General features: G+C 44.5%; 1 protein-coding gene across 2 annotated transcripts in view; it reads left to right on the top strand.

The window, feature by feature from the left end:
• Positions 1 to 3,021: 3,021 nt before the first annotated feature.
• The window catches only part of PLEKHO2 (pleckstrin homology domain containing O2), a 36,510-nt gene continuing 13,803 nt past the window's right edge, over positions 3,022 to 25,728 (top strand). Inside the window, exons 1-3 of one of the 2 annotated variants that reach the window (XM_031955385.1) lie at positions 3,022 to 3,211; positions 11,009 to 11,158; positions 17,384 to 17,500. In XM_031955385.1, the coding sequence (XP_031811245.1) occupies positions 3,200 to 3,211; positions 11,009 to 11,158; positions 17,384 to 17,500 (279 nt within the window). In that variant the 5' untranslated portion in view covers positions 3,022 to 3,199. Of the gene's footprint in view, positions 3,212 to 3,618; positions 3,847 to 11,008; positions 11,159 to 17,383; positions 17,501 to 25,728 lie in introns of those variants that run through there. The other variant, XM_031955386.1, reaches the window with a different exon arrangement.

Genomic DNA, 25,728 nt, shown 5'->3' with positions numbered 1-25,728 from the left:
TGTGGTCAAGCAAGAGGAAAAGGTGATATCTAAGATGTATTCTGAAGGGGTAGTAGGATTCTAAGCACTTTGAGAGGAAGACAAGAAAAAATAATCTCTCTGAACTTCTATTTCCTTATTTGCAAATGAAGAAAGGGAATAAATAACCTTCCAGGTCCCTTGAGCTTTAAATCTATGATGTTATGATGTCAGATTGGGGTTTATGTGGGGCTGAAGGGGAAAAGAACAAAGAAATGGAGACACTAAGCAGGACAGGATACCTTCCTCTGTCCAGGAGCCCAGGTCACTACAGCTCCCTACTTCTTCACATTCCATGGATTGACAAGTTCAGTGATTTCTCAGTGAGTCCAATATCTTTTTTTGATGGCCCAAATCTATCCTGAGAGCTGAGAATGGCCCGATTTTCTTGTCTTTATTCGTCATGTGACAAACCAGTCCAGGGGCACTGTTACCTCTGGGCACCAGGTCCTCAAAACTGCTCTTTGAGGACACAAGATTGAAAGCAGGTCAAGGTGCGCAGGCTGGGAAAAGACAGTTGTCTGGGAAAGGGCAGATCTGGAAGTCGAGACCCAACTACTGTATAAAGTTGCTGCAATAGAAATAAGAAGCTAAGGAGGTCATAACTGATCCTGCAAATGTGATTTAACCCTTTCTGTGGTGACTCCAAGAGATTCTAAATGTCAGCTGGCACTGTTCACACAGTGAAACTGTGTAATGAGGGAATTTTGGCAATGGGGATGGGACAACACTAACCCCCCAAAGAGAAACCAGCTCATGTCCAAACAGCTTGAGAGGTGAGAGGGAAAACATGTCCACAGGGGAAGAAGAAAAGAAAAAACAAGATGTTTCATGGCTGGAAAGAGAGGAATTTCATTTGGAAAATAGTGGTAATCTTATCTGGGGACTAATTTGGAAGGGAGAGCATGTACCAGCTTCTGATAAGAGGAGAGAGAAGAGGACTATAATTGGCTGCAGCCTCATTGAAAATCACATATAGTTGTGCGAGAATGTTTGTGGCAGCAGTAAGAAATGACCAACAGGATGATTTCAGAAAAGCCTGGAGAGACTTACACGAACTGATGCTGAGTGAAATGAGCAGGACCAGGAGATCATTATATACTTCAACAACAATATTATATGACGACCAATTCTGATGGATCTGGCCATCCTCAGCAATGAGATGAACCAAATCAGTTGCAATGGAGCAGTAATGAACTGAACCAGCTACGCCCAGTGAAAGAATTCTGGGTGATGACTAAAAACCATTACATTGAATTCCCAATCCCTATATTTTTGCCCACCTGCATTTTGGATTTCCTTCACAGGCTAATTGTACAATATTTCAGAGTCTGATTCTTTTTGTATAGCAAAATAATGTTTTGGTCATGTATACTTATTGTGTATCTAATTTATATTTTAATATATTTAACATCTACTGGTTGTCCTGCCATCTGGGGGAGGGGGTGGGGGGTAAGAGGTGAAAAATTGGAACAAGAGGTTTGGCAATTGTTAATGCTGTAAAGTTACCCATGCATATAAACTGTAAATAAAAGGTTATATAAAAAAAAGCTATAAGAAAAAAAGAAAAAAAAAAAAAGAAAATCACATACAGTTACACCTGGCAAATCTTAGATTGAATTCTCTGACGTTTGGGAAGTCCAATTGCTCCCATTTCCAGAGTCCCTTCTCTGTAATAATAGCTGCCATTTATATAGCACTTTACAGTTTGCAAAAGCACGTTATCTCATCTAATCCTTATAATAGCCCTGGGAGACAAGTGCTATAGGTATTATTATTACCATTTTACAGATAAGAAAACTGAGGATTGGTTAAATGACTTGTGTTCAAAGTTCCAAAACAGCTAAATGCTAAAAAGCTACTAGCAAATGCTAAAAACTAGATTAGGTTTCTCCTAATTCGAAGTTCAACTCTCTACTGCATAGCATTTCATGTGTACCAAGGTAAATTGAAGCCCACGAGAGCAAGAGTCGAGCTCTGGAAGACATGAATCAGAGCCTGACCTGCCAAAAGAATTAGGTGTGCTAATTCCCAGATCTCTGACAGACCTGAGAGGGAGGTGACCAGATTGATGCAACCCATTGCAAAAAGAAGTCGTCCAGGCCCTGCTTTAATTCCTATAGCCTTCTTCTGCCTCCAACGCTCTCTTCTTTGCTTTCCTTCTCCCGGACCACTACTCTGATCAGATGGAGGAAGGCGAGAGTGGTACCCACAACCAAAGAGGCGCTACAGGCGGGTCCTAAGACCAGCCAACCAGGAGGAGACAAGCTTGAAGAAGGAGGAGGGGGATAAAGGGCCGGGCTAGAGTCACGTCTCAGGAGGTGATCGGCTGGAGGTTTAAACTCCGACAGCTTCGACTCCGCCTCCTTCCAATCCTAGCTCCGCCTGGTTCAGCCCAGTCAAGGCGGGCCCCGTCCTAGACTTATCTCGCTTATCCCCATCTTTAGTCCCTCGCCATCAGTCTCCAGCCCTCGCCCCTACCACAGCTGGAATTTTGCGTCGGTACCGGAGCCCTTTCCGCCTCCCTAACCTAGGTCAGAGGTTCTTCTCCAGACAGGTGGCTTCAGACTGAGGCCGTGCACCACGGTCTCCCAGCCTACACTCCAGCCAGAGCCGCCTCGGGGACGTGCCCAGAGGAAAGAAAGGGCCCGCCCCACCGCTGGTCCGGCCCCGGCCCCGGCCCCGGCCCCACCACCCCTCCCGGCCCCTTCGGTCCGCCTCCGGGCCCCGCCCAGGCTCTGGTTCCACCAATACACCAACCCATTCCGACCCCCATCTCGTTCCGCCCCTGTCCGGCCCCTTGCCCCGCCCAGGTTCTGGCCCCACTAACACAACAACTCCTCTCGGTTCCTCTCGTCCTTGTCCCCCCCTTCCAGGGGCCGGCCCCACCCCGACTCTGGCCCTACCAACCCCTCCCGGTCCCCTCGTCCCGCCCCGAATCCCGCCCCGACCCCAGAAATCTCTCCCCGCCTCCGGCCCCGCCCCCCGCCGAAGTTTCTTCTTCTGGCGGAGCTGCGGGCGGGACAGACAGAGGGGAGTAGTCGCCGCCCGGCCGGGATGGGGGCGAGCAGAACCGCAGGGGCCCCGCGGCGGACCGGCTAGTGACACCCAGGGCGGAGCGGCAGGAGCGGGAGCCGCCCGCCCGTTCCCCTCCTCCCCCAGCCTCCCGCTCGGCCCGGCCATGGAGGAGGAGGTGAGGCTGGCGGCAGGGGCCCCCCCGCAGGGAGGCAGGGAGGGAGGAGAAGGGGCCGTCGGGCTCGGCCTCGGGGGGACGGGCGCGCCTCTGCCGGCTCCCGGGCGTCGGGCTCCAACCCCAGGCGTCTGGGTGGCCTGGGCCGGGGTCTCCTGGACCCCTCCCTCGGCCCCATTCGGGGTTCCTCGGTCTCAGCCGCGTCTCTCTCCCGTGGCCGCGAGGGGTGGCGGCGGCGGCTACGGGCGCCCCGTGCCCGGCTGAGCTCCGGGCTGCGGGCACTGAGCAGGGGCGCCGGATCCGCTGACTGGGGCGAGACTGAGGGAGAGTCCAGGGAACAGACCGGGAGGAAGGGCGGGGGCGCAGGCAGGCGGGCGGGAGGCTAGTGGTTCGGGGATCCCGAGAGACGATGCCTGCGAGGGCGTGAAGGGCTGGCCGCGCTGCTCATCCTCGGAGTAGAGGGAGTGCGGGCTGGCTGGGGGCTTCTTCTGTGCCCAGACCCTACCTCCAACCCCGGTCTAACTGCCCCTCCTTTTCTGCCTCTTTCCCCAGACCGGGGTTCTGAAGGTGTGACCGCGTCCTAATTCAGGAAAGGGGGAAAGCTTCCTGGGGCCCCGAAATGCAACTCTACTTTTGTGGTAGGAGAAACACTCTTTCAGTGTGTTTCTGTGTCTGGCAGAGAAGGGGAGCCTTTCTTTCAAGTTCTAATACGTTGTTGGGCAAACCTAAACCGCCAGATATAACAGAGATCTGAGCCAATGTAACTATGTATCTCAGTAGATGAAGGAAACCTGCCTGGTATAGAGAGGTTTGGGGAAGGGAAGCTTACTGACACACACATGCCCCTCCTCGAACTCAGAAATTTCGTTTTTCTACCCAGAAAAGGTCCTTTATGTAGTCCCACCCACCGGACCACATCTGTCCAAGGGACACCGTGAGGGGGAGGGGTTTTGGGGAAGGAGGACAGAGGCTGTTAATAAGACTGTGTTGGGTAGCCCGAATTGCTGTTTCCCTAGGCTGAGCAGAAGACTGACCTTTACGGCTGCAACTGATGTCTGACTTTTGCTATCCCCCTTTTCCCCCTCTCCTATCCTGGGTAGGGTATGAGGAACAGTTTCCCTGTAGGGAAGAGAGCTGAAAGGAAAGTAGAGAGGGGGAGGGTGACAGTGGGAGAGCAGCGTCAGCCCTGATGGCAGGCCACAGCCTTTCCTCATCTTAGTCCAGGATTTTCTTGAGCCTTTTGATCAGAGAGAGACAGATATAATGTGCAAAGGGCTCTAGAATTTCTCTTACCTAGAAGAGTCATAATGGCTTGGGTATGTGGAGGAAAGAATTCCTATTATTTAGGTAATTGGAAGTGGTACTTCCTTAATCTTCCATCAAGAGGAAATTCTGGAGTCTCAAATTCCAAGGAAAACTGAATCAAGAGTTTAGAGATAGGAGACTAGAAGTAGGAGGTCTAAGAACTTGACTCCTTTCTCTTGGCCAGGATGACCTGAGCCCTTGTGGTCAAAGGAAAATGTGGCCATAATGGTGCCATTATGGTCCTTAGCATTCCCTGAACCCAAGTTCCTAACCCTTGGCTGAAATGATAGCCGAGTGTACCAAGATCCTGACTGACTTGAGCCAGAACCTTTTCACATACGGTCAACTGGTAATGACCATTTGATCAAAGAATATCTACTGTCTTTCCTTCCTGCTGTCTCAGTGTTATGTTTTTATGGGTAGCAACACGATCAGACACTAGACTGATACAGGGGAGGTTTTAGTCTCATCTCTGCTGTTCATTCTGTAACTTTGGGTAACATAGTAGACTTCTTAAGTATCTGCTATGTGCTTGGCATTCTGTTAGGTGATTTAGTTTACAAAGACAAAAACTAAACATTCTTTGCCCTTACAGAGCTCAGGTTCCATGCGGGGGGGAATTTTAATAAATAAAAAAATATTAAAAATACATGTATGATAATTTCTTGGGAGATCTCAACAGCTGGAGCATCTAGGAAAGTCTCATGTGTGTGCATAATAATACTTTTTTTTTCCCCTTTAGACTTAAGTGTCTTCATCTGTAAAGAAAGATGGTTTATGGGATCATAGCTTTAGAGCTAATCTTAATGGTCATCTAGTTCAACTCCCTCTTTTTACAGATAATAACACTGAGGCCAAAAAGATTAAGTGACTTCCCCATACTCTTTTAGATCTTTCCAGATTTAATAGTCTTATCTTCTGCTTGGATTCCCAAACACTTCTTGATAAAGTTGGGGTAGCATGGCCGTTATTGGAACAGGATAATCTGGTTTCCTGTCAATATAATTTTTTAGGTCAGAGACTCTTTAGAGATAGTTTTGGGAGCCAGCCCTCATCTCAACCAGAGACTCCAGACCCAACATATTCTCTATTAAAGACAACTAAAACTAAAAAGTGAAAATGTAATGTTCATCTTTTCCTCATCCTCCCATCTACCATTTTGTTCATTGCCACTGGAATTTTCATCCCTCATCACATCCTCTCCCCACAATTTGAAAGTCATATTCAATCTTCAATACCTCTTTTTCTTCTTACCTTTTATCTCCTTATATCTTTACCTTATATTACCTTACATCTATCTTGGTACTAGATCCTAATCATTTTTATGCTAAATTATTTCTTAGCTCTGACTTTTTCCTCCCCAGGCTTGCAACTACAAGCCTAATTTGGGCTTCCATTTCCTCACACCTGGACAATATAGCTTCCTCTTCATCCTGTATAGGGAAGTGAAGAAAACCTCCTCTTAGCATCATTTTGATACTGCCACTCCCTTTCCCAGAAACTCTTGTCTCCTCTCAGTTTCTTCTAAATCAGATTTCAATTCCTGTCCATAGTTTTCTCTAACTCATTGGTGTTATCTGTCATGTATTCTTTGCTCCAGTCTATCTCGTCTGACTGTTTCCTGCAGACCTCTTCCCTTTTTGCAGAAGCAGCGTTGGGTAGTGGAAAAGACAGGGAACAGATTAGAGTGTCTACCAAGTAGAATTTTGGGCCCGTCACTTCATTTCTGTGATTTCCATTTCCTTGTATAAAAACGAGGAGTTTGGAATATCTTAAATTATATGATCTTTTAGATTTTTCCCAGCTTTAATGTTCTGTGTGCTGTTTACTTGGGAACCTTCTCTGCCCTTTATATGTCCTCATCCTTATGATTGCCAAAGTGTGTCCCTTTCTAGTTTCAGAACTGCTTAGAAGTTACTTCCTATAGGAAATACTTTCTCTCCTCCCCTTAACCCCCAGCTTTGATTTCAGGCATTCTAGTTGCATCTAGGCTTAGCTTTGCCATCTCTAATTTACTTAGTATCTTTGTATTACTTATTCATCAGGTTAAAAATTTGTTGTATTTAACTATAGGAATCTCTGTGAATAGGGTGCTCTGTAACCAATTTAAGGCTATCATTCTGGACACTTTTGAGTCTTGTCCATGGCTACCTAGCACTTTTTTGTTTATCAGATTATGCAGTTTGGTCACTCTCTCCCCGATTGAAAAACCTCCCCTGTAGTGGTTATGGTGGCATCTTGTCCTTGGCTCTGGGATGCGTCCCGATGCTGAGTGGTCTTGGGATATAGCAGAAGGTACCCAAAATGTACCCATGGAGACCTGATGATTGGGAGAAGGGACGGGGAAGGGAAAAACAGAAAAGGCCATGGTCAGCCGGTCAGTGAGTGAGAGGAGAGGCAGCCGTGAAACTAGGCTGAGAAGGACAAAGCCTCCACTGTGGCAGTGGTTTGCTTCGCCAAGGAAAGGGGATGGCTTATTAAAACTTCCGGGTGCATTGCCAATCCCCTGACCTCATGAAGTAGGGGGGAGGGTGGCTCAGAGTCTGAGGAGGAGGAGGAAAAGGAAGGAGGCAGGTGGAATGGAGTGACAGCAGGAACAGAGTATATCTAAACTTAGCCATCTGCAAAGGGGGGGGACCATGTGTGATGTGTGGGGATGATGATGAGGTGCAATAATAAAAGACATGTCATGCTGTTAACTATGCCTATCTTTTACTCATTCTACCCCTCTAAATCTGTGGCAGAACATGAAGAGTTGTGGGATTTGGCCTCAGAGGCTTGAGTTCAAGTCTAAGTTTAAGAGCATGGCTCTTGGATAAATCACATCCTGGGCCTCAGTTTCCCAATTTCTTCAGAATGAGAGGGCTGGATGAGATGTTCTCTAAGATCCCTTCAACTTCTAAATTCTACAGTCTTACATGTCCTTCCAGGCCTAGCTTAAGGAGCTGGTGGCCACCTCCGTATTCTTCTAGTCTGAATGCCATATTTTACACATGAAGAAACCGAGGTTCAGAAAGCTGAAGTTACTCAGCAAAGGCTTCCATTCAAGGATGTAGCAGAGGCACAATTAAAATTCAGACTTCCTTACTTCAAATCCTGCAGCTTCTTTCCATGGCACAATAGAATGATTTGATCCACATTTATGCACTTTTCAAGATTAATGTTGTATACTAACCACCTTACTATAGGCATTCCGGTAGCCCCTCACCCCAGTCTTGATCATCTCTAATTTATCTAGTACAAGTGGTATGTTGGAATCTTCTCATACAGGTTCTGAGGATTGAGAAATTTTTGCTGTGAGTTCCTCAGAAATTAGTCAAGATTGCAAATCAGGGATTGCTTTATTCTGTTGATTGTTTAGAAAGGGATGGAAAAATTTTAATACTGAAAATTAAATTAAAAGAATGTCTTGTACATATCCCCCTCCAAAAAAAGCTGGTTGATAAACATTTTATCAGCACACATCCTATCTGATACTTATGTATTATTTGTTCATCTGATTTGCCTAGCATTTGAGGGGGAAAGGGAAAGACAATATAGGGATATATGTAGAGTGGTTCCCTGCCTTCAAGGTGTTTATAATCTACTTAGAAGACAAGTCAGGAGCCAAATATCTTTCTGAAGCTTCATATACTAAAATATAAAATGAACAGTATGAAAAAGTAAATTCAGTAAAATGTCTAGGAAAGAGAAATCCTTTTGGGCTGGAGTGGTTAAGGTAGAATCCTGAATTTGGAGCTGAAAAAGATTTTAAGAGATCATTTAGACTATTCTTCATTTACAAATGAGGGAATTTGAGACCTGAAGAAGAAGTAAATATTCTGGCCAGATTGTAGATAGTAACTTTTGGAGCTCCATTTGAACCCATGTGCACTAACTCCAGATCCAGTGCTCTTTCCAAGGTTTAATGGAAAATGTAGGACCAAAGCTTAGGGAGAAAAGAGACACTGTCCATGAAGTCTTCCCTGACCCTATTTGAATTCTTGCTGTTAATTCTTTTAGCATCTAGTCTGTACCACCCAGTCTAGCACCATATTTATCCTGTCTTGTGTGGCAAGGTAATTGTATCCCAAATATGAATCACATCTCCAGGATTGCTTCCTATGTTACATTGTGTGAGCTGTCTATGCTATCTCATTTCTGTGCTTTCTAGATTGTAAGCTTCTTGAGAAGGGGCAGTGCATTGTAAGACATTTGCATCACCTACAGCTAGACATTCAGTAGCTGTTAGAAGTTGAGCTTGCTCACATCACAGTTGCTGCCACCCTATCCCTAAGTATTCTGATTCCACTAGTATTTCAGGAAGATTGGACCTGAAGACAGAGCATCAGACACTCAGAGAAGAACAAGGAAGTACAAAAATGCAATTTTAAATTTTTGCTCGCCTCTTTTCTAGGTGTGGGCAGTGGGGGAGGGCCTGGATTTCTTCTGGTTCTTGGGTTTGTACACTGGGACTATATTTTATCCCTATAAAAATGGCATCTATCTGGTAGTTACACTGCCAGATAAGTTCCTGGAGACGTAGTCTGAACTCATTGTCCTGATGTTCTGTCAAACCTTCAGTGGAACCGTGATCTTAATGTGGGGGTTATTGCCTATGGTCCAGAGTGCACGCATCCCGTGCTTTCTCACTTTGTGTTATTCTTGGTCCATTGGGGGTTCAGTTAATGAGTTGGAGTCCATCTTTTCAGTCAACAATCATCAATCAAGCATTTATTCAGTGTTTACTAAGTGTTACATAATTGTGTTAAGTACAGAACACACACACACACACACACACAAAGGAATCAGTCCCTGTCCTCAAAAAACTTATGTTCCATGTGGGTACCAGTGCAATATTTTGCATAATTGGCCCATTTCCTTTTCCCAATCAAATTTCTTCTGGCGGAAATCAGCTCATATCCCAGTAGTCTGAGTGGTGTCTTGGTTACCTATATTCCGAAATTTCTAGAGGGAAATCTGAGTGTCACACTGTTTATTTGATAAAGAACTGGGATTAGGTCCCAGTTTTTCTAGACTTCCAGGGTGGGACTAGATTCTGTGTACTGAAATAGCGACTATCTAGTATTTGAATTAGTGGGACATAGGATGGAGATGGGGAAATAGACTAGACTAGGATGCTTTCCCATTTCTTTCCAGAAGGGCTTGAATGCAAGAGAACTTGCTTAAGGGGTCTGTGCTTTTAAGTGGATTCTGATTTCTTCATTCCTTCAAGTGCAAAGAGAGTATAATGTAGAGAAAAGAATATTGAATACAGAGTCAGAAGGGCACATCCCTCTCTGAGTCCTTATGACTTCCCAACCATGTGACTATGGGCAAGTTACTTAATCTCAATTTTTTCCTATATAAAATGTGAAAATACTAAATACTAAAAATACTAAAAACAACAACAACAACAACAATCCCAAACAAACTAAAAATATGACCTATCTCATAGGATTATGTGAGTAAAAGTGCTTAGTTGGGCATTATTCAAGTAATTTGTTTCTTTTATTCGGAGCATTGGGATTGTTCTATCCCAGAAATCAGGTAGCTGTGCTTGGAGTGGGGTAATAACTAGCCTCTACTACCGTCCTTCATGTTGTATGTTCTGCCCAAGGGGCATGGTGCCAGTTAGAGCTTGGATTGGTGAAACTGAGAACCCTAAAAGGATCTCTTGCTTTCCTGGAAGAGGTCAAGAAGGAGTGAGGGTGGAGGAACTTCAGAAGCTTTGTTTATAAGGTTCAGCTCAATAAGACGACAGGCTCCAAGTGAAAGAAGTGACCTTGGCAGAAAATCCTGAGAGAGCCCTATAGTCTGAGATTATTTGGGGATTCACGAATGCCAGAAATGAAAGTCCAGGAGGTGTGGGGTATGTGAAGAGTCTCTCTGCAGTGTAAAGGGAAGATTCTTCCTGACGGATGGCAAAGCTCTGCTTTGCTATAAACAGGGTGCCTCTGTGAACATTTCGGGAGACAAAATAAATTTGCATATGTGTGTTCTTCCAAAGGCAGCTTTTCTGGCTGTTTCCATAGGGCCAGAAGAGATGAACTCACCCATGAAGAGGAGGAGGAGGAGGAGTGGTACAGCCACTTTTACTTTTGATTGGGCCTTTTTTTTTTTAGTTTTATGTAAATAATAAAATGTCCCAAATTAGTAAATGCTAATTTTCATCTAGCATCCTCCGGATTTTGACACCTCCCCTCTTCCCCACATAAACTCACACTGGGTATACACAGTCATGCAAACTTGAGAGAATCTAAGTTGTCAGCTAAGATGGGTGTAAAATTTAAAATCCTGAAATGCCGAGTAGGAACCACTGAGAGAAAGTTTCCAATGTAAAAATGGTTGTCACCCCAATTTTAGCGGATAACATGTTATATCTTTAACAATGTCTTATAATGACTGTCCTCCATCATCACTGAGAGCCAGAGGTTGGGGGTTAAGGGAAGTTCCTTCCCAACTTGGCTCTGGAATCTCTTCCTCATGTGGGTGTGTCCATTGCTATCATTTCAGGGCACGAAGGAGGGTGGTGAGAAACTTCGGGGTGCCCAGATGGCAGATAAGGCCGGATGGATCAAGAAGAGTAGTGGGGGCCTCCTGGGACTTTGGAAAGATCGATATCTCCTGCTCTGCAAGACACAGCTTCTAGTCTACGAGAACGAGGTAAGGAACCCAGCCAGTTCAATCAAGTTGTAACTGTAAGACTTGGGGATTGAGAGAGCAGATTGGGGAGGATTGGGTGGAGGGGCAGGTTGGAGGATGTGATAGACAAAAGTTGGGAGAGTAATCCATCCTAAAAACATGGAAAAAATAGGAAGGCAGATTCTAATGTAGTGGGGTGCAGAGTAGGAATCAGAATCATATGGCACAGTGGATAGATAGCTGAAATTGGAGTCAGAAAGACCTGAGTGAGTTCAAATGCCTCCTCATACTTATTAGCTGTGTGGTCCTGAGACAAGGCACTCTACTTTGCTTAACCTCAACTTCCTCATCTTTAATATGGGGATAATAACAGTGCCTACCTCACAGGTCTGTTCTAAGGAACAAAAGAGGTCATATGTACAAAATACTTTATAAGTCTTAAAGTGTTTATAGAAATCCTATTGTTAGTTCTAGGTCTAGCTCTGCCTTTAACATACAGGGTGATCTTAGATAGATCACTTACTTCCTTTGGATTTTGTGTTTTTTTAATCTTCAAAGTCAGGGTAATGATACCTGCTCTACCTCCATTCCAGAGTTATTTTGAGTAACAAATGAGAGAACAGATAGAAAATGTACTTTATAAGTACAGGATAGTATCATTATCATTAGCATCCTCGTTCTTTTTATTATTGATAAAAATAATTATCATGTTCATCATCACAGTGGTCTTAGTGATAAACCGAGGTGGAGTTCAGCCAAAGGAACATACATGGCTGGAGCTGTTTCTAAACCCCACCCTGGAGCAGCCATTCAGTCATATTGTTTTCATTCCCACCACTTCCTAAAGAGCTCTCGTTATGTCTCAGCCTTCTGTTTCCTGTATAATCTCGGACACTTTATCTATTCTGCTGTTGGCTTAGCAACATGCTGCCATGTGGGCATGATGAGCCTGCAGGAGGATGCTTGGACCGGATCAGTTTCCTAAGGCTGGACAGTGTATCCTTCCCTGATGCTTAGAGAGGAGGTTAGAGAAGTGTGGACATTTTTCTGTTGATTCAGATCATCAGACTGTGAATTGGCAGGACACTGATATCAGGGTGGAAGTGGCTGGAACCATAGTGAAGAGAGGAATGGGCATTACTGATACGTGTAAAGTGGGCAAATGTGGAGGAATAGCATATCTATCTCATTATCATTGATCAAGCATTCTCTGGGAATGAATGGTTTCATATAATTGAACTTCTCATTAAATTAAATTCAGTGAGCATTATTAATTAATATAAAAGTGAATAAGATATAGTCCCTGAAGATAAAGAGCTTGGAATCTACTTAGATGAGAAGGTCACTAGTAACTATAATTTAAGGTAGAATGTGAAAAGGGCCTAGGAGGGAGAGAGACAGTATTTTGAGGAATCTCAGGAGGAAGGGATTTACTGCTGGGAAAATCAGAGAAGCCTGAAGGTAGGGTTTTTTTTTTTTAAACTGAAAATTGAAAAATATTTTGTTCTAATAATTTTGAATGAAGGCTTTATAAAATATGTTATAGTCTACTTTATTAAATCGAGAAACAGAATTTAACCTTTTCTTGATGACTCAGGGTCATCTTTACAAACATCCATTATTGTAGTGAATAGTAATACACTTCTGTGCTTTTTTAGTTTTTCTGTTTCTCTCTTCAATGTGTCAGGCTGTCAGCTGTCACCTCTACTGTTAATGCATCTGCCTCTAATAGCACCAGCCCTTGCCCCCTTTCCTTGAGTTTCTTAGAGTTTCTTAGCTTGAGTTTCTTTCCTTGAGTTTCTTAGACTTGTTGGTTAAGTAAGAGTCAATAAAACTCTCTGGGAGGTTCTAAGCAGCCCAGCCCTCTTTCAAGGACTAAAGGACTGAGAGGATCTTGTTTGACCTCTGAATACAGAAGATGTTACTGTACATGGTTGAGGGGTGAAATTAAATGAATATTATCAGAGAATAGTTGGCTTGGGGAGCAAAGGAAGCAGGGGACCTCCCACTTCTAAAGTGCAAGTTCACAAATGTGTCACAGAAAAAAAATCGAGAAGCACGAACTTAGATTCTTCTCAAAAGGTGCTGCCTTCTGCAGGACATCTGGTCCTTGCCCACCTGAGTCCAAGCCAGGGATTGTAGTACTGGGGAACAGGAGCGGGTGAGAATGCAGACACCCTCCAGATGTAAGAGGCAGCCGCCGCCGCCATTGCCAAATTTGGATGTGCCTGAGCTGGAAACGTGGACGTGTGCTGGTATTTTTATAAGACATGCTCTTGTCACAGCTCAGCTCTCCATTGCCGTGAGGATGAGTGACAGCCCAGCAGCTGTGGGGCTGTCAGACTTTGTCAGGCATGTATTGGCCACATCTGGTGGGAGCCTGGAGAATGGAGGCCATTTCACTTACCTATTGCTTCATCCTGGGCTGATTTACGGAGAAGAGAGAAAAATTCAGTTAGACAAAAAGGATCACTATTTGAAATCCCAAACACAATTTCAAGAATTTAACCTCCTGAGGAAGGGGGGTAGTGAAGGGTTTGACTGTGGAGCAGGAATTATGAAATATCTCTTAGCTCACTTCTAACCCCTCCCTTTTTTTTTGAGACAAGGAACAGGGATCCTTAAGAATGCTTCTGGCTCTCTCTTGCTGACAGGGAAGTTGATATTCCAAAGATGCTTCTCCCAAGGCTTTGGATTTGTTGTTTGAGGGGGTAGTTTTTTGAGCTGTAGAAGGTCAGGAATGATTCAGCACTTTGAGCTGAGATGAAGCTCAGAATGCCCAGAAATTCTCCCCCAGCCGGGGTGGGTAGGAGCGGGCAGCTGGTAGCTAGCTGGCCATTCAGGAATAACATCTCCTGGCAATGGCAGTGGCAGAGGGCCGGCCTCACTCTCTCCAGTCCCCAGCCACGGTTATCATTCTCCAGGATGTGTCTTGGGGAAGGGCAGGATGGGAGGGGGTTTCGGTGTTTGTCCAGCCAGGAGGTTGCCTCTGCCGTCCAAAGCTTCCCTTAGAAACTGCTGTGTAGCTGGCTCTTTTCTCAACCAGGATCAGCTTCATCAGTGCACGAGGAAGCCCCTCGGACGCTGATTCAGTCAGTCCACCGTCACATATGACACTGTTGAAAAGGAAAGGATAGGGCTAGAAGTGGGGCTCCTCAGGTTGGACTGCTGGTTGTGACATCTCCTGGGCAAATCCCATTAACTTTGAGCCTCAGCTTCTTCATCTGGAAAATGGGAATAATAATACCTGTGCAGACAGAAACCACCCCTTTACATTTGAACTATCTGCTTGATGGCAAGGCTGTGAAAAAGGGCTTTGTAATCAGTAATGTGGTGGTTTTCTATAAATGTCAAATAAGGAAGGCGTCCTTGTGCAGGGGGGAGGGGTCATTGGTGGGGCCAGCAAGGCTTTCCAGAGTTGGGGCGGGGAACGTGAGCTAGGTCTTGGAGATTAGGATGGGTTAGAGGGAGCCAGGCAGGGGGCTGCCCTTACAGAGCCTGCATTTGGAGGGGACAGAGATGCAGGACAGGGGCGGTGCAGGTCCCCAGGCCTTCAGCACCTTGTCACGGCAGCTTTTTGTGTCAATAAAACAGCTCAGATAAACACCTGTACATAGAAATTATCAAGAGCTATCAGTGCATCTGCTCAGCTGTGTCTCCCAGGTGACAAGTGCCTGTGAAATCCTTAGCTCGGGTCAGTGGGACCCAGAACCAGCCAGAGCCTCTGCTGTTTGCTGCAGGCTCTCCGTGGTCCCCGGGCTGGGCTACTGCCTCTTTTAGGGTGCCGGGGTTACTGCAGGATTCAGCCCCAGGCTCAGTGTGTTCCAGGCCAGACCAGATCCGCTTCTGCTACTTCAGAACTCCCTCCGGGAAGAGAAAACCACACCCAGGAAGAACGCTTTAACTTAGTCACACCCAGGGGATAAGCCAATTAACCAGGGGTGGGGAGTGGGGGAGAAAGGAGGTTGAATTTGGTGCCTCTCCCCAGCCCCCTCGGAGTCTTGTGGGGGTTTGGGGTGGGGGGGTGCACAGCGATAATCCTCTGAAGAGCTTGACAGGGCTGCAGGTGAAGGGGGGGTGGGGGTGGGTGGGCTCTGTGGCTGTCAGAGGTTCGTTTAATCACAGGGAATGCTGGAAAATGTGTGGCCACTAAAGGCAGAGCTTCCCGGGTGACGCTTTCCAGGGGACTGTCCCTGGATTCCCACAGGCTTCATCCCAGAACTGGTAGGCTTTGCCTTTACCCTTCATGACCAAGAGACCCAAGGATAGCATAGCCCAAGGGGGATTTCTTTTGATTAATTGATTGAATATAAGTTTCTTGAGAGTAGAAGAAAATATTTCAGAACTTATTGTCTTTGTATCTCTTTGTGCCTAGAACAGTGCCCGTGACGTGCTTGGCACTTGATAAATGCTTGTTATGAGCTGACTGGTCAGTAGAGCCACAGACCAATTAGTTATGGTTTGTATGGGCCTTAGATTACTGTAAAGTGAGGTAGTAGAACCATATAAGGGCTTCTTATCTTTCTTTGTGTCATTGACCCCTTTGGCCAACGGGTGAAGTCTACGGACCTGTTCTCAAAACAGTTTTTAATACGTAAAGAAAATTACAAAGCAAACCAATTATGTTGAATAAAGTCACAATTTTTTCCCCATCCAAGTCCACAGACACCCAGAAATCTGTTCAAGAACCCATGGACTTCATGATGTCCAAAAGTCCTGGATTTATTCTTAGGTAATTATTCCACCTTCACAGCAGCTTCTGGAGTCTAAGAACAGGGTCAGAGACCAAGCTCTCCGTGCCATTTCATGGTATCCAATCTTGCCCCAGAACCACCAAGTAGGTTAATAGAAAGGCTTACTAACCACTAGCTAGTCCATGTTCCCCTCCCCCCCCCCCTTTTTTGGGCTCATGCAGCTCTCTTGTAGGAACTAGAACCTCTTACCAAGTCTTCAATGCCTAACTTAAAGGTCATATGGTAGATGAGAAAGCTCATTGGATGTAGAAGCAGAAGAGCTGAGTTTGAATTCCAATTCTGCCACTAATTGCATTAGTGACCCTGAGCAAAGCCCTTTACAACTTTCCCTGTCTCAATTTCCTCATCTGTAAAGTAAGTAAAAGAGGATCCATTGGTTAAATTGCAGACTAGGACTGACATTTTAAGGACTGGATATAAAACTATAAATCTCTTGTTTACATCATGCTTTTAAAGCATATAATAAGTTTGACATATATATATATATTTAAAAAATGTTTTTATATGAAGCTCTTCCTTTTCTCTCTCACCTTCTGTTATTCTCCCATTTGAGAAAGCAAGAAAAACAAAATCCCCTCTTACAAACATGTATAATCAAACAAAACTAATTTGACCATATCTTCCTTCCTCCCCAAAATTGTAAATCTGTCATCTGAGACTATCATTTCTGTATCTGGAGGTGAGCAGTCTTTTTTGTCCACATAACTTTCAAAGCTGTCCTTCTTGTTTATTTTCATTTTATTCTCTCCTCCTTCCCTCCTTCCCTCCCTCCCTCCCTCTTTCCCTCTCTCCTTCCCTTCTTTCCTTCCTTCCTTCCTCCCTTCCTTTTTTATTATAGGAATCTACCTATTGTTACCATTCTTCCTTTTTATATGTATATAGATAGATCCTCTCTTCCACCTATGCAGTAAGGCTTTTGAAGGCAATTTATGCTGAATTGTGCCTCAGTGATGTACCTTGTTATTTAGAACTCCCACAGTAAATGTTTGTTTTCTCATTGGACCTTCTGTAGCCAGTCTCCCTGCTCAGAGCTCTTTCACAAATCAAGAATCTGCAACTCAGGGAAAGCTGTGTTCACCATCGATGGTGAACATCCCTAAGAAGTTTCCATTTGTAGTTGTAGCTGCTCCATATATCTCATCGATATCAGGTATTTTTTGATGCTGGTATTTTGATACAAGTATTTTTTGATATAGGGATGTACTCAGCCAGGTTTGAAAACTGGACCCCCTGTGTTTTTGTAGTTATCCAAGAGATTTTCAACAATAAATACTTGATGTAAAACTTGTGCAATTATTAAAAAGCAATATTTTAAAATTTCCTTAGTCTTTCTTCTTACAGGTAACACCACAGGGGAAACTGCTGGTCTTCCTAAATTCCAGCCCTGAGTGTGTGTGTTGTGTGTGTGTGTAAGCGCTCTAGCAGGGTTGGAACTAAGATGGAATTTCATCCTCTAATTAATCTAGTGATCACCTTTCTTTCTTCTCCCCAGGATGAGCAGAGCTGCATAGAGACTGTAGAACTGGGCAGCTATGAGAAGTGTCAAGACTATCGAGCTTTCTTAAAGAAGAAGCATAGGTTTATTTTGCTTCGATCTCCTGGGAACAAGGTAAGGGAATATCTCCTTTGCCCCCTTCCTTCTCTCTGCACCTTCTCCTCCAAGTCCTTATAATTTTGGTTTTTGTTGGCCAGCACTCAATCATCCATCACTATTGCACACTCTGAGGGAGGAATCCCCTTCGTCAGTCCAAATTGGCACCTCCTCTCCAGCTCAGAGAGTTTGACTGAGGAAAGATTGTGTGCTCGCCTGGGGTCACAGGGGACTGAGAGTTACTGGGTTTTGTTTTTGTTTTTGTTTTTGTTTTTTTGCTGAAGCAGTTGGGGTCAAGTGACTTGCCCAGGATCACACAGCCAGGAAGTGTTAAGTGTCTGAGGTCAAATTTGAATTCAGGTCCCCCTGACTTCAGGGCTGGGGCTCTATCCACTGTACCACCTAGCTGCCCTCAGGAGATTCCTTTTGAAAAACTATATTATTTTTAATTATTACATTATTATTAGCAGTTCAGTATTTATGACACCACCACAATACTTAGTACTTTCACAATACTTAGTACTTTAAAGTGTGTGTCATCTCAGGCGACCCTCCTGAGGACCCTTTCAGATATCTATTATAGGCATTCCTTGCTTCATTTTTCAAATGATTGAAGGAGGTTTGGAAAGAGCCAGGGAAAGCTTTGGGGAATGTCTGAGTTCTAGCAAGGAACTGCGTAACATGAAGGGTGAAATTTGAACTTAGGTCTTCCCTGACTCTGAGCCCCTTCCATCATTTGATGTGTTCCTTCTTTTCCTACAATAGGGGGTTCTGGGAAGTGCCTCCTGCACGGATGCTGTGCCTAGCTCAGTTCTGTAGCTCTTCCGTTGAGCTAAATGTGCCTGGGTGAATTCTTGGGTGCACAGGGGTGCATGCTTCTGTCCCCTACTTTGGCCTTGGCTAAAAGGCTGCTGGGTTTGAGCAGACATCTCTCCCTCCCACTGCCACATGGAGAGTCTACATTAATTGGAATCTGAAATGGTCTGACTGAGGGGCCTGCTACAAGTGGGTCCTTTTAATAATTTTCTCTTGGACATCTCCCCAGTTGATTATTGACAGGAGATGCATTTAAACCTCTTTCTGTATTGAGCAATGTATCTTTAGCACAGCCTCCCGGCCTTTTCTGCCAGGAGACAGCCTGTACCCAGGCTATCTGTAAGTTTTCCTTTAGTGGATTCCTGATCAGTGGAACCTGTCCCTGACTGAACCCCAGTGGGTCCTACTCCCTAGTTTTTCATAGGGGAAGTGCCTTTGACAGAGGCAATTTGTATGTGTATATTTCTTTAAGATTGAGGCTGGAGTTTGGAAATGGGAGATGTAGAGCTGAATTACTTCAAGCTCTAGAGGGTTGGGGGGATTGGGGACTTTGGAACTTAGCCCAAGGAGAGGCTGGCTACCCCTGGATTCAGGTGGCCCCTAGTTGTTTAGGTGCCCATGATGGTCTTCCTAGTCCATCTCCCCCACCCCATCCCCTGACTTCCCTGCTCCTATCTTAAGTGATGTCCTAATAAGATTGTTTTGAAAACACCATAGCAAGAGAGTTGGAGGGGTCTATCTCCCCTAGTCCCTGGGCATGAGCTCAGCATTGACCTCTCCGAATTTCTGGGCTCTACCCCTATCATTCTCTGTTGGGAGATCCCATGACTTTAAAGAGCTCCACCCTCCCCATTTCCCTGATTTCATTTCTATCTGAGCCTGGGTATGATTTCTTGCTGGCAAAATTCCTCTGTGGCCAAAAAAAAAAAAAAAAAAAAAAAAGGTTGGGGGGAGTGGGTTGCAGATGAAAAGTTTGCTGTTTATGCCATTTTTTCTTTGGCTGGGAGTCTGTAGTGGGTGTTGACACACAGCATACTTTCACAGATGTTGAGACAGAGTTCAGATTGCGTTCCCCCCCCCCCCCCCCCCCCCCCCCCTTCCCCTATGCCACCCCCCCCCCCCAGTTCCATGTGCAGCTGTGTGGTGTGCTGTGTTACTTACCCACCCAGCATTTTCCATTTGCGATGTGCAGCAGGAACAATTGTGTGAGACTGAATCATAGATTCCCTTTGCCAACTCATTTTTCTAACCCCCCCCCTTCCCCACTCCCTGAAGAGGTCATCTTGTCCCTCCCCCAGTCTTCATGGAGCATTTTTCCACCTCAGTCCAAGATACTCCTTCTCCACCACTCCTTTCTTTCCCGGTACCTGATCATACTTGTTGTGCCTCCTGCACTGGAAGCTTTGTGTTTCCGAGTATTAGTTCATTAACTCTTGTCCTCCCAGGGAGGGATGGATTCTGATTCAAGGTATGAGGTTGGAATGGGAAGCCTAGGAGACAGCAAAGAGATCTGACGACCTCAGAGAGGCACAAGAGGGACAAACCAGAGCAGGACCAGAGTGGCTAGATCACATACTTAGCAAACATTTATTAAGCCCCTACAATAATAGGGTAGGAACTCCACTAAGCTCCCAAGGATACAAAAAAAGGGAAAAGACGATCCCTGCTGGGGAGCAGCCAAAATCTAGGTGCCCTAGTGTATGGAACAATAGAACTGGAATCTGGAAGACCTTGAGTTCAAATCTGGACTCACATACTTACCAGCTATAAAGTTGGTGGCAGGACAGGTCACTTAACTTTGCCTGCCTGCCTCAGTCTCTTCATCTGTAAAATGAGGACATTTAATAATAATAGGGTTGTTGTAAGGAAAACTAAGATAATATTTTCAAAGCCTTTTGCAACCCTTAAAATATTATAAATGCTTGCTATTATTAATATTGATATTATTATTGTTATAAGTATTGGCTTTTTGGAGGAAGAGAAGTTAATGGGGCTGGGGCAGAGGTTACTGCTCAGGCCAGGTTTGTGCCATTTGACAATAGTTACTTAATCTTTGCTCTCAGATGGAAAGGGAGTCAGACCTTCTTTCTGGCTGTCTGGCAGATGAGTTTCCTCTAGGAGAATGGACACAAGGCTAAGCCCAGTTGAAGATTTGGGATCGGCAGTCTTACTCCCAGATCTTAATGTGTGTGCATGTATGTGGAGTGTCTCTCTGCCTTTGTTAACCCTGTGCAAATTCCCCTGTGTAGATAGGCTTTGGGGTACCTTGGCCAAAAGGTTTCCTGCCTCAGGTTCTCTTTCTCCCTCAATCTTTGATAATAAAGGGAACAAAAAGAAAGAATACTTTTCTGGATGATGCTTTCTTGCATCACCTGTTGAGGTAACCAATGGTTCAGTTGTTCTCTGCCTCCAGCTGCTTCCCTCTCTCCTCCCTCCTCAAAGCCTAGGTGGCCCTGGGAAGGGATATGTGAAGGAAGGAAGGAATGGGCATCTGAGCTACTTGTAGGGACAACTGGAGGTCGGATGTTAGAGTGGCGCTTTTGGAGGACTCTGTGGGATGTAGAAATGAGCTGGGCACTATGTTGAAATTCTGGGTGACTCAGTTTCTGAGAAACACCCAAAATGGAGTTAGGGAGGGCAGAAATGGAGAAGCTGTGGGATCCTTAGCTGGGAGTCCTTTTGCTTATGCTTATTCTCTCTCTTCATGCTTAACTTTTTTCCTTCTCTCCCTTTCTTATTCCTTTTCTTCCTCCTTTTTTTGCTTTCTCTCTCCTCCCTTTCTTGTTCTCTCTATCCTCCTTTTTCTTTTCTTCTCTGCCTCCTTTCTTGCTCTTTCTTCCCCCATTCCTTACTCCTTCTTGTCTTGTCTTCTCCCACTTTTTTTTTTTTTTGCTATCTCTCTCTCCGAACTTTTTTTCTTGCTTTTCCTCCCTTTCTCAATATCACTACCTACTTTCCCTTCTTCACTTCTTTCCCCCCTATGATAACTACCAGAGCTCCCCTTGCCATTTTATGGGCTGAAGAGGAGAAGAATAGGGAAAAAAGAGATCATTTTGCTCAGTGGGGTTGACGAGATCAGAGAAATGTGATCATAGTCCTGTTTTTTTTTTTAATTTTTAAAAACAATCCAACAATTAAAAGGTTAATGACCTCCAAGGCTGAAGAGATTGATTGACCCTAAGACTGTGAGTGTCTATAAGCTCAAAGCTAAAGTATCTGGAAACCTCAAATTCAAGGTGTCAGGTGACTATGGGAACAGGGGTCTGAACTGGTCAGTCTCTAGAAGCTTCATTTTTGGTGTGACACCTTGACTTAACTAGTATCTGCGGAAGGTCCTGTGACATTTGAGGCTTCCCTCATGTAGTTGCCCTCCAGAGAATAGGGCAGGGCATGAGGAGCTAAGTGAGGAGAAGTCCGGAGAACCCTTAGCATGTCGCCAGAGCCTGGGTTTCCACAAATTCAATGTAACAGGTATTTCACAGGTAATTCCTTTGAACAGGGTGATGTTTTAGTTGATCAGGAGAAAACAGAGTTTAGATTAGACATATTTCATGCTCTCACAGAGTTCATAGTCTATCAGGGAATATGGCATAGCTACGAATAAGAGACATAATGCAACAAAGTAATACATATTTAATACATGATTATTACATTAATACATAATTAATGCACAATAATAAAACGTATAAGATAAGTATATTTTGTGAGGTCTGAGGGCAAAAAGGTTATTATTAATTGAAGAAGGCAACAAGAGAAGGCTTTTTGGAAGAAGTTTCATTTGAGTTAGGTGGTAAAGGATGTGTGGTGCAATCCCATAGGGCTGAGGGCAGCAAGAGCCTTTCCTGGAGTGGGCAACAGTGTGACTAAAGACAGGAAAGAATTAAACGTATGCAGGGACAGAATCTGATTGACTAGAGCTTAGTCCACTTAAAGGGGAAATAATTGCAGAGAGAGCTAAAAAAGGTGGAGTGGCTCTAGAGTCTAGTATGGTCAAAGATCATCCTTTGATAGTTAACTGGGAGCTGTCAGAGAAGGTTTTGAACAGGTGAATGATGTGAGAAAGATAAGGTGTGAAGGATTGTTTGGAGAGAACAGAAGTAATAAATCTTATAGAGAAGCCATTGAAATAGTCCAGGTGGGTGGTAATAAGAGCCTTTACTAGGGTAGCATAGGGATGATGGGCATCCTCCAGCCCCTCTCTCTCCATCTGCCCTCCTGGTTGAGTTTCTGGGCACCCATAGAAACTTTGGCTTTAGAAGTCATGTAGTCTAACCCCTATCTCTTCCCCAGGGTAAAAACAGGAATAACCTGCTTGATTGAGTGAATGAATGGGGAAGGGGGAAGGAAGGGGGGCAAGCTGCTCCAGCCAGAGCTTTGGGAGCTGATGGGTCCCCTTCTTTTGGGAAGTCCCCTTCAGGCCTGTTGTCTTCCCGTAGCTCTGCCCAGTGGTAAGAAGGGGAGGGAGGAGAGGCTCACAGCCACAGCCACTGCTTGGGGCAGGATCCTGGGAGCTACTACATTTCCCTTGTTTATATCTGATTTCCTAGGGCAGGCTTTCCCCCTCTCCCCCCAGAGTCTGCTAGCTAAGGAAGGCATTCTTCTTGGAGCTCTCTGTGCCTGCAGGCAAAGAGGCGGGTGCACTCCCTGGAGAAGAGGGGCTGCTGTGTGAGAGAAGGGCCTTCTTGTACTCTCTGCCTGTACTGGGTCATCACCAAGGTCCCTGGACTAGACAGCATTGCCCACGTGAAGGATGTTTTCTATCTCCCTGTGTGTTCCCCTTCATACTCCACAGGACTGGCTACAGAGGTCACGTGGGCAATGCTGTCTAGTCCAGGGACCTTTTCCCCCCTTTAATTAAATAAACAAAAGCCCTAGTGTCTTGTATACCCTCTCTTTGTGCCTCCCTGGGTCCCCACGCCTCTGACCCATGAGGTCATGCTCAGACATTGTCAGTCAGGCTGTAGGGCTACTGGGATAATATGGTGCTCCGTTCTGGCCCTCGCTGTCTCGGCTGGCTCCCACTTAAGCTTTTTCTCTCTTTTCCTTTTGCTTCTTTCTCCTTCCTTTTTCTTATTTCTCTCCTCTCTTTTCTTTTTCTCCCTTTCCTTTTCTTCTTCCTTCTTTCTTGCTCTTTTCTTTTACTGGGACAGCGGCCTCTTTGGCCTGTGTCCAGCTCATTCCAGTCCTTTATTCATTTGGGGTAAAGAGAGAGGCCTGAAATATGTCAGGGAAATTGAAACAGCTGAATGGAGAATTCTAAAATATGGCGCCAGAGTAAGCCTTTTAAAAGCCCTTAAAAAAAAAGTCTTAGCATGAAGCTGAGTCCATGTTTTTAGGAAGAAGAAGTCCTGAAAATCTAGTAGAGGGATTACCAGCCTGATCTAATGGTCATTGTATTGACCAGTCAAATTTTTAAAAAATGTTTCTATTACTAAAGGGTTGGGGGTGCTGGACAGCTTGGTTCAGTGGAAAACTTGAGAAAGTTTGAGGCCTTTTGTGGCACTTTGTGATTTTGGGAAAGAACTGAGATTTCTGGACCTCTGTTTTTGCATTGCTAAAGTGAGAAAATTGTTTCCCAACAAGATAACTTCATAATATTATAGGGATCAGGTGAGATAATGGATATGAAAGTAGTTTGGAATGGATAAGGTATGATAAAATGTTATTAACTAGAGTTACATTCTTCTTCTGTAGCCTGAGGTTCCTAGAATGTACTTTTCCTGAGAAATGAAATGCTGCCTTCCGGAACTAGTACTTCCTTCAGGGATGATGGGCAGAAAGGACTTTATCATTAATGATGAAGAAAGGGAATTCAGTGTCTAGTTTGAGAAAGAGGTAGTTGTGACAATGGAAATGATGACTCCAGATTTTTGCATATCCATAATACGTGTGCATTTCTCCTGCATTCCCAGTTCTCGCCAGTGTATCTGAAAACAGGATACCCCTCACTGAATCAAAACAGCTCAGTCCTACTTTTTCATTTTGATACATGTGGAACTCAAAGATGAAAAGATGTGACCAAATCACAACCAAATGGGACAAAAATCCGGGTCCTCTTGTCTCTTGATCAAGTCTACAAACATTTATTAAGTGTCTTCTGGGTATTAGGTGCTGTGTGAAGTGATGGAACTATTTAGGCAAAGAGAGGGCAAAAATAGTCCCCACCTTCAAGGAACTTACAATCTAATGGGGGAGACAGCGTGCAAATATTATGTACAAACAAGATATATACAGGACAAACTGGAAATAAACTCCAAGTGAAGGAATTTTATTTAAAGGGCTAGGAAAGACTTTGTACAGAAGATGAGAATTTAAAGGAACCTGGGGAAATTAGATGAAGAGGGCGTGATCCACTGATTATATCATACGTTACCAATTTCCATTGGCATTGAACTTGGTTTTTCTTCCAATTCTATGTATTACCCCTGAATTTCCCTAAATATCTTAGGAGTATGTGATTAGAGGGCACTATTTTCCTGCTGTCTGTCTCTCTAGGGACAACTGTCCCATCTACTTCCATCCCAGAGCTGCCATTCTTTTTCTTCAATGTGGAGAAATCAGTTCTTACTTGATGACTTGCATGCAATTGAGTACATGGTTAAGTGATAGGATGATAATAATACTAGCTTATATCAAGTATTTATAGGCCTTTCAGGTTGACAATACTACCTCACTTTATTCTCATAGCAACCCTGAGAGGTAGGGACTATTTTTATCCTCATTTTCTAGATGAGGAAACTGAAACAGATAAGATTAAATGACTTGTCTGTGATTAAACAGTAAAGAAGTGTCCAAGGCTGGATTTAAACTCATCTCCCTGACTCCAGGCCCAGAACCCTATTCACTACGCCACTTGGCATAGATTTAAATCATAGATTTAGAACTGGCGCTGACCTTAGAAGCCCTCCAGTCTTATCCTCTCATTTTATAAATTAGGAGGCTGAGGGCCAGAGAGGTTAAGTCATTTTTCCAGTTAGTGAGTTAGTGAGTTTCTGAGGTGAGATTTATATACAGGTCTTATGGATTCTAAATCCAATACCATATATGCTGCTACACTATGTTGCTTCTTGGGCGGTGAGGAGAGGGGCTGGGAATGTTTCTATATGACATATATGCTAAAGAAGGTATTATATAATAATGAATTGTAAGGAGAAGGTATTCTATGACATGGGAAGTGGGAAGCTGTTATATAATAACAAACTAGAGACAAGAGAAAATGCCTTCTACAAATCCAACAAATAAGTGGATTTTTTGGAGACTTGAAACTTGGGGCCAGTAGACCTGAGTTGAATACCACCTTTTTCCTCACTGGGACTCAATCCTGCCACTGAGAGGAGATCAGTCCCTTAACTGGGTCTCCATTGGTCCCCTAGACTGACCCTGAACTTAGATGGGAAAAACATTTGCATCTTAATTTCAATATAATTGGT

Source organism: Sarcophilus harrisii, chromosome 2 (assembly GCF_902635505.1).
Source record: "Sarcophilus harrisii chromosome 2, mSarHar1.11, whole genome shotgun sequence".
NCBI lineage: Eukaryota > Metazoa > Chordata > Mammalia > Dasyuromorphia > Dasyuridae > Sarcophilus > Sarcophilus harrisii.
Note: the sequence above shows the minus strand (reverse complement) of the source record. Positions and strands in the feature narration are given on the sequence as shown.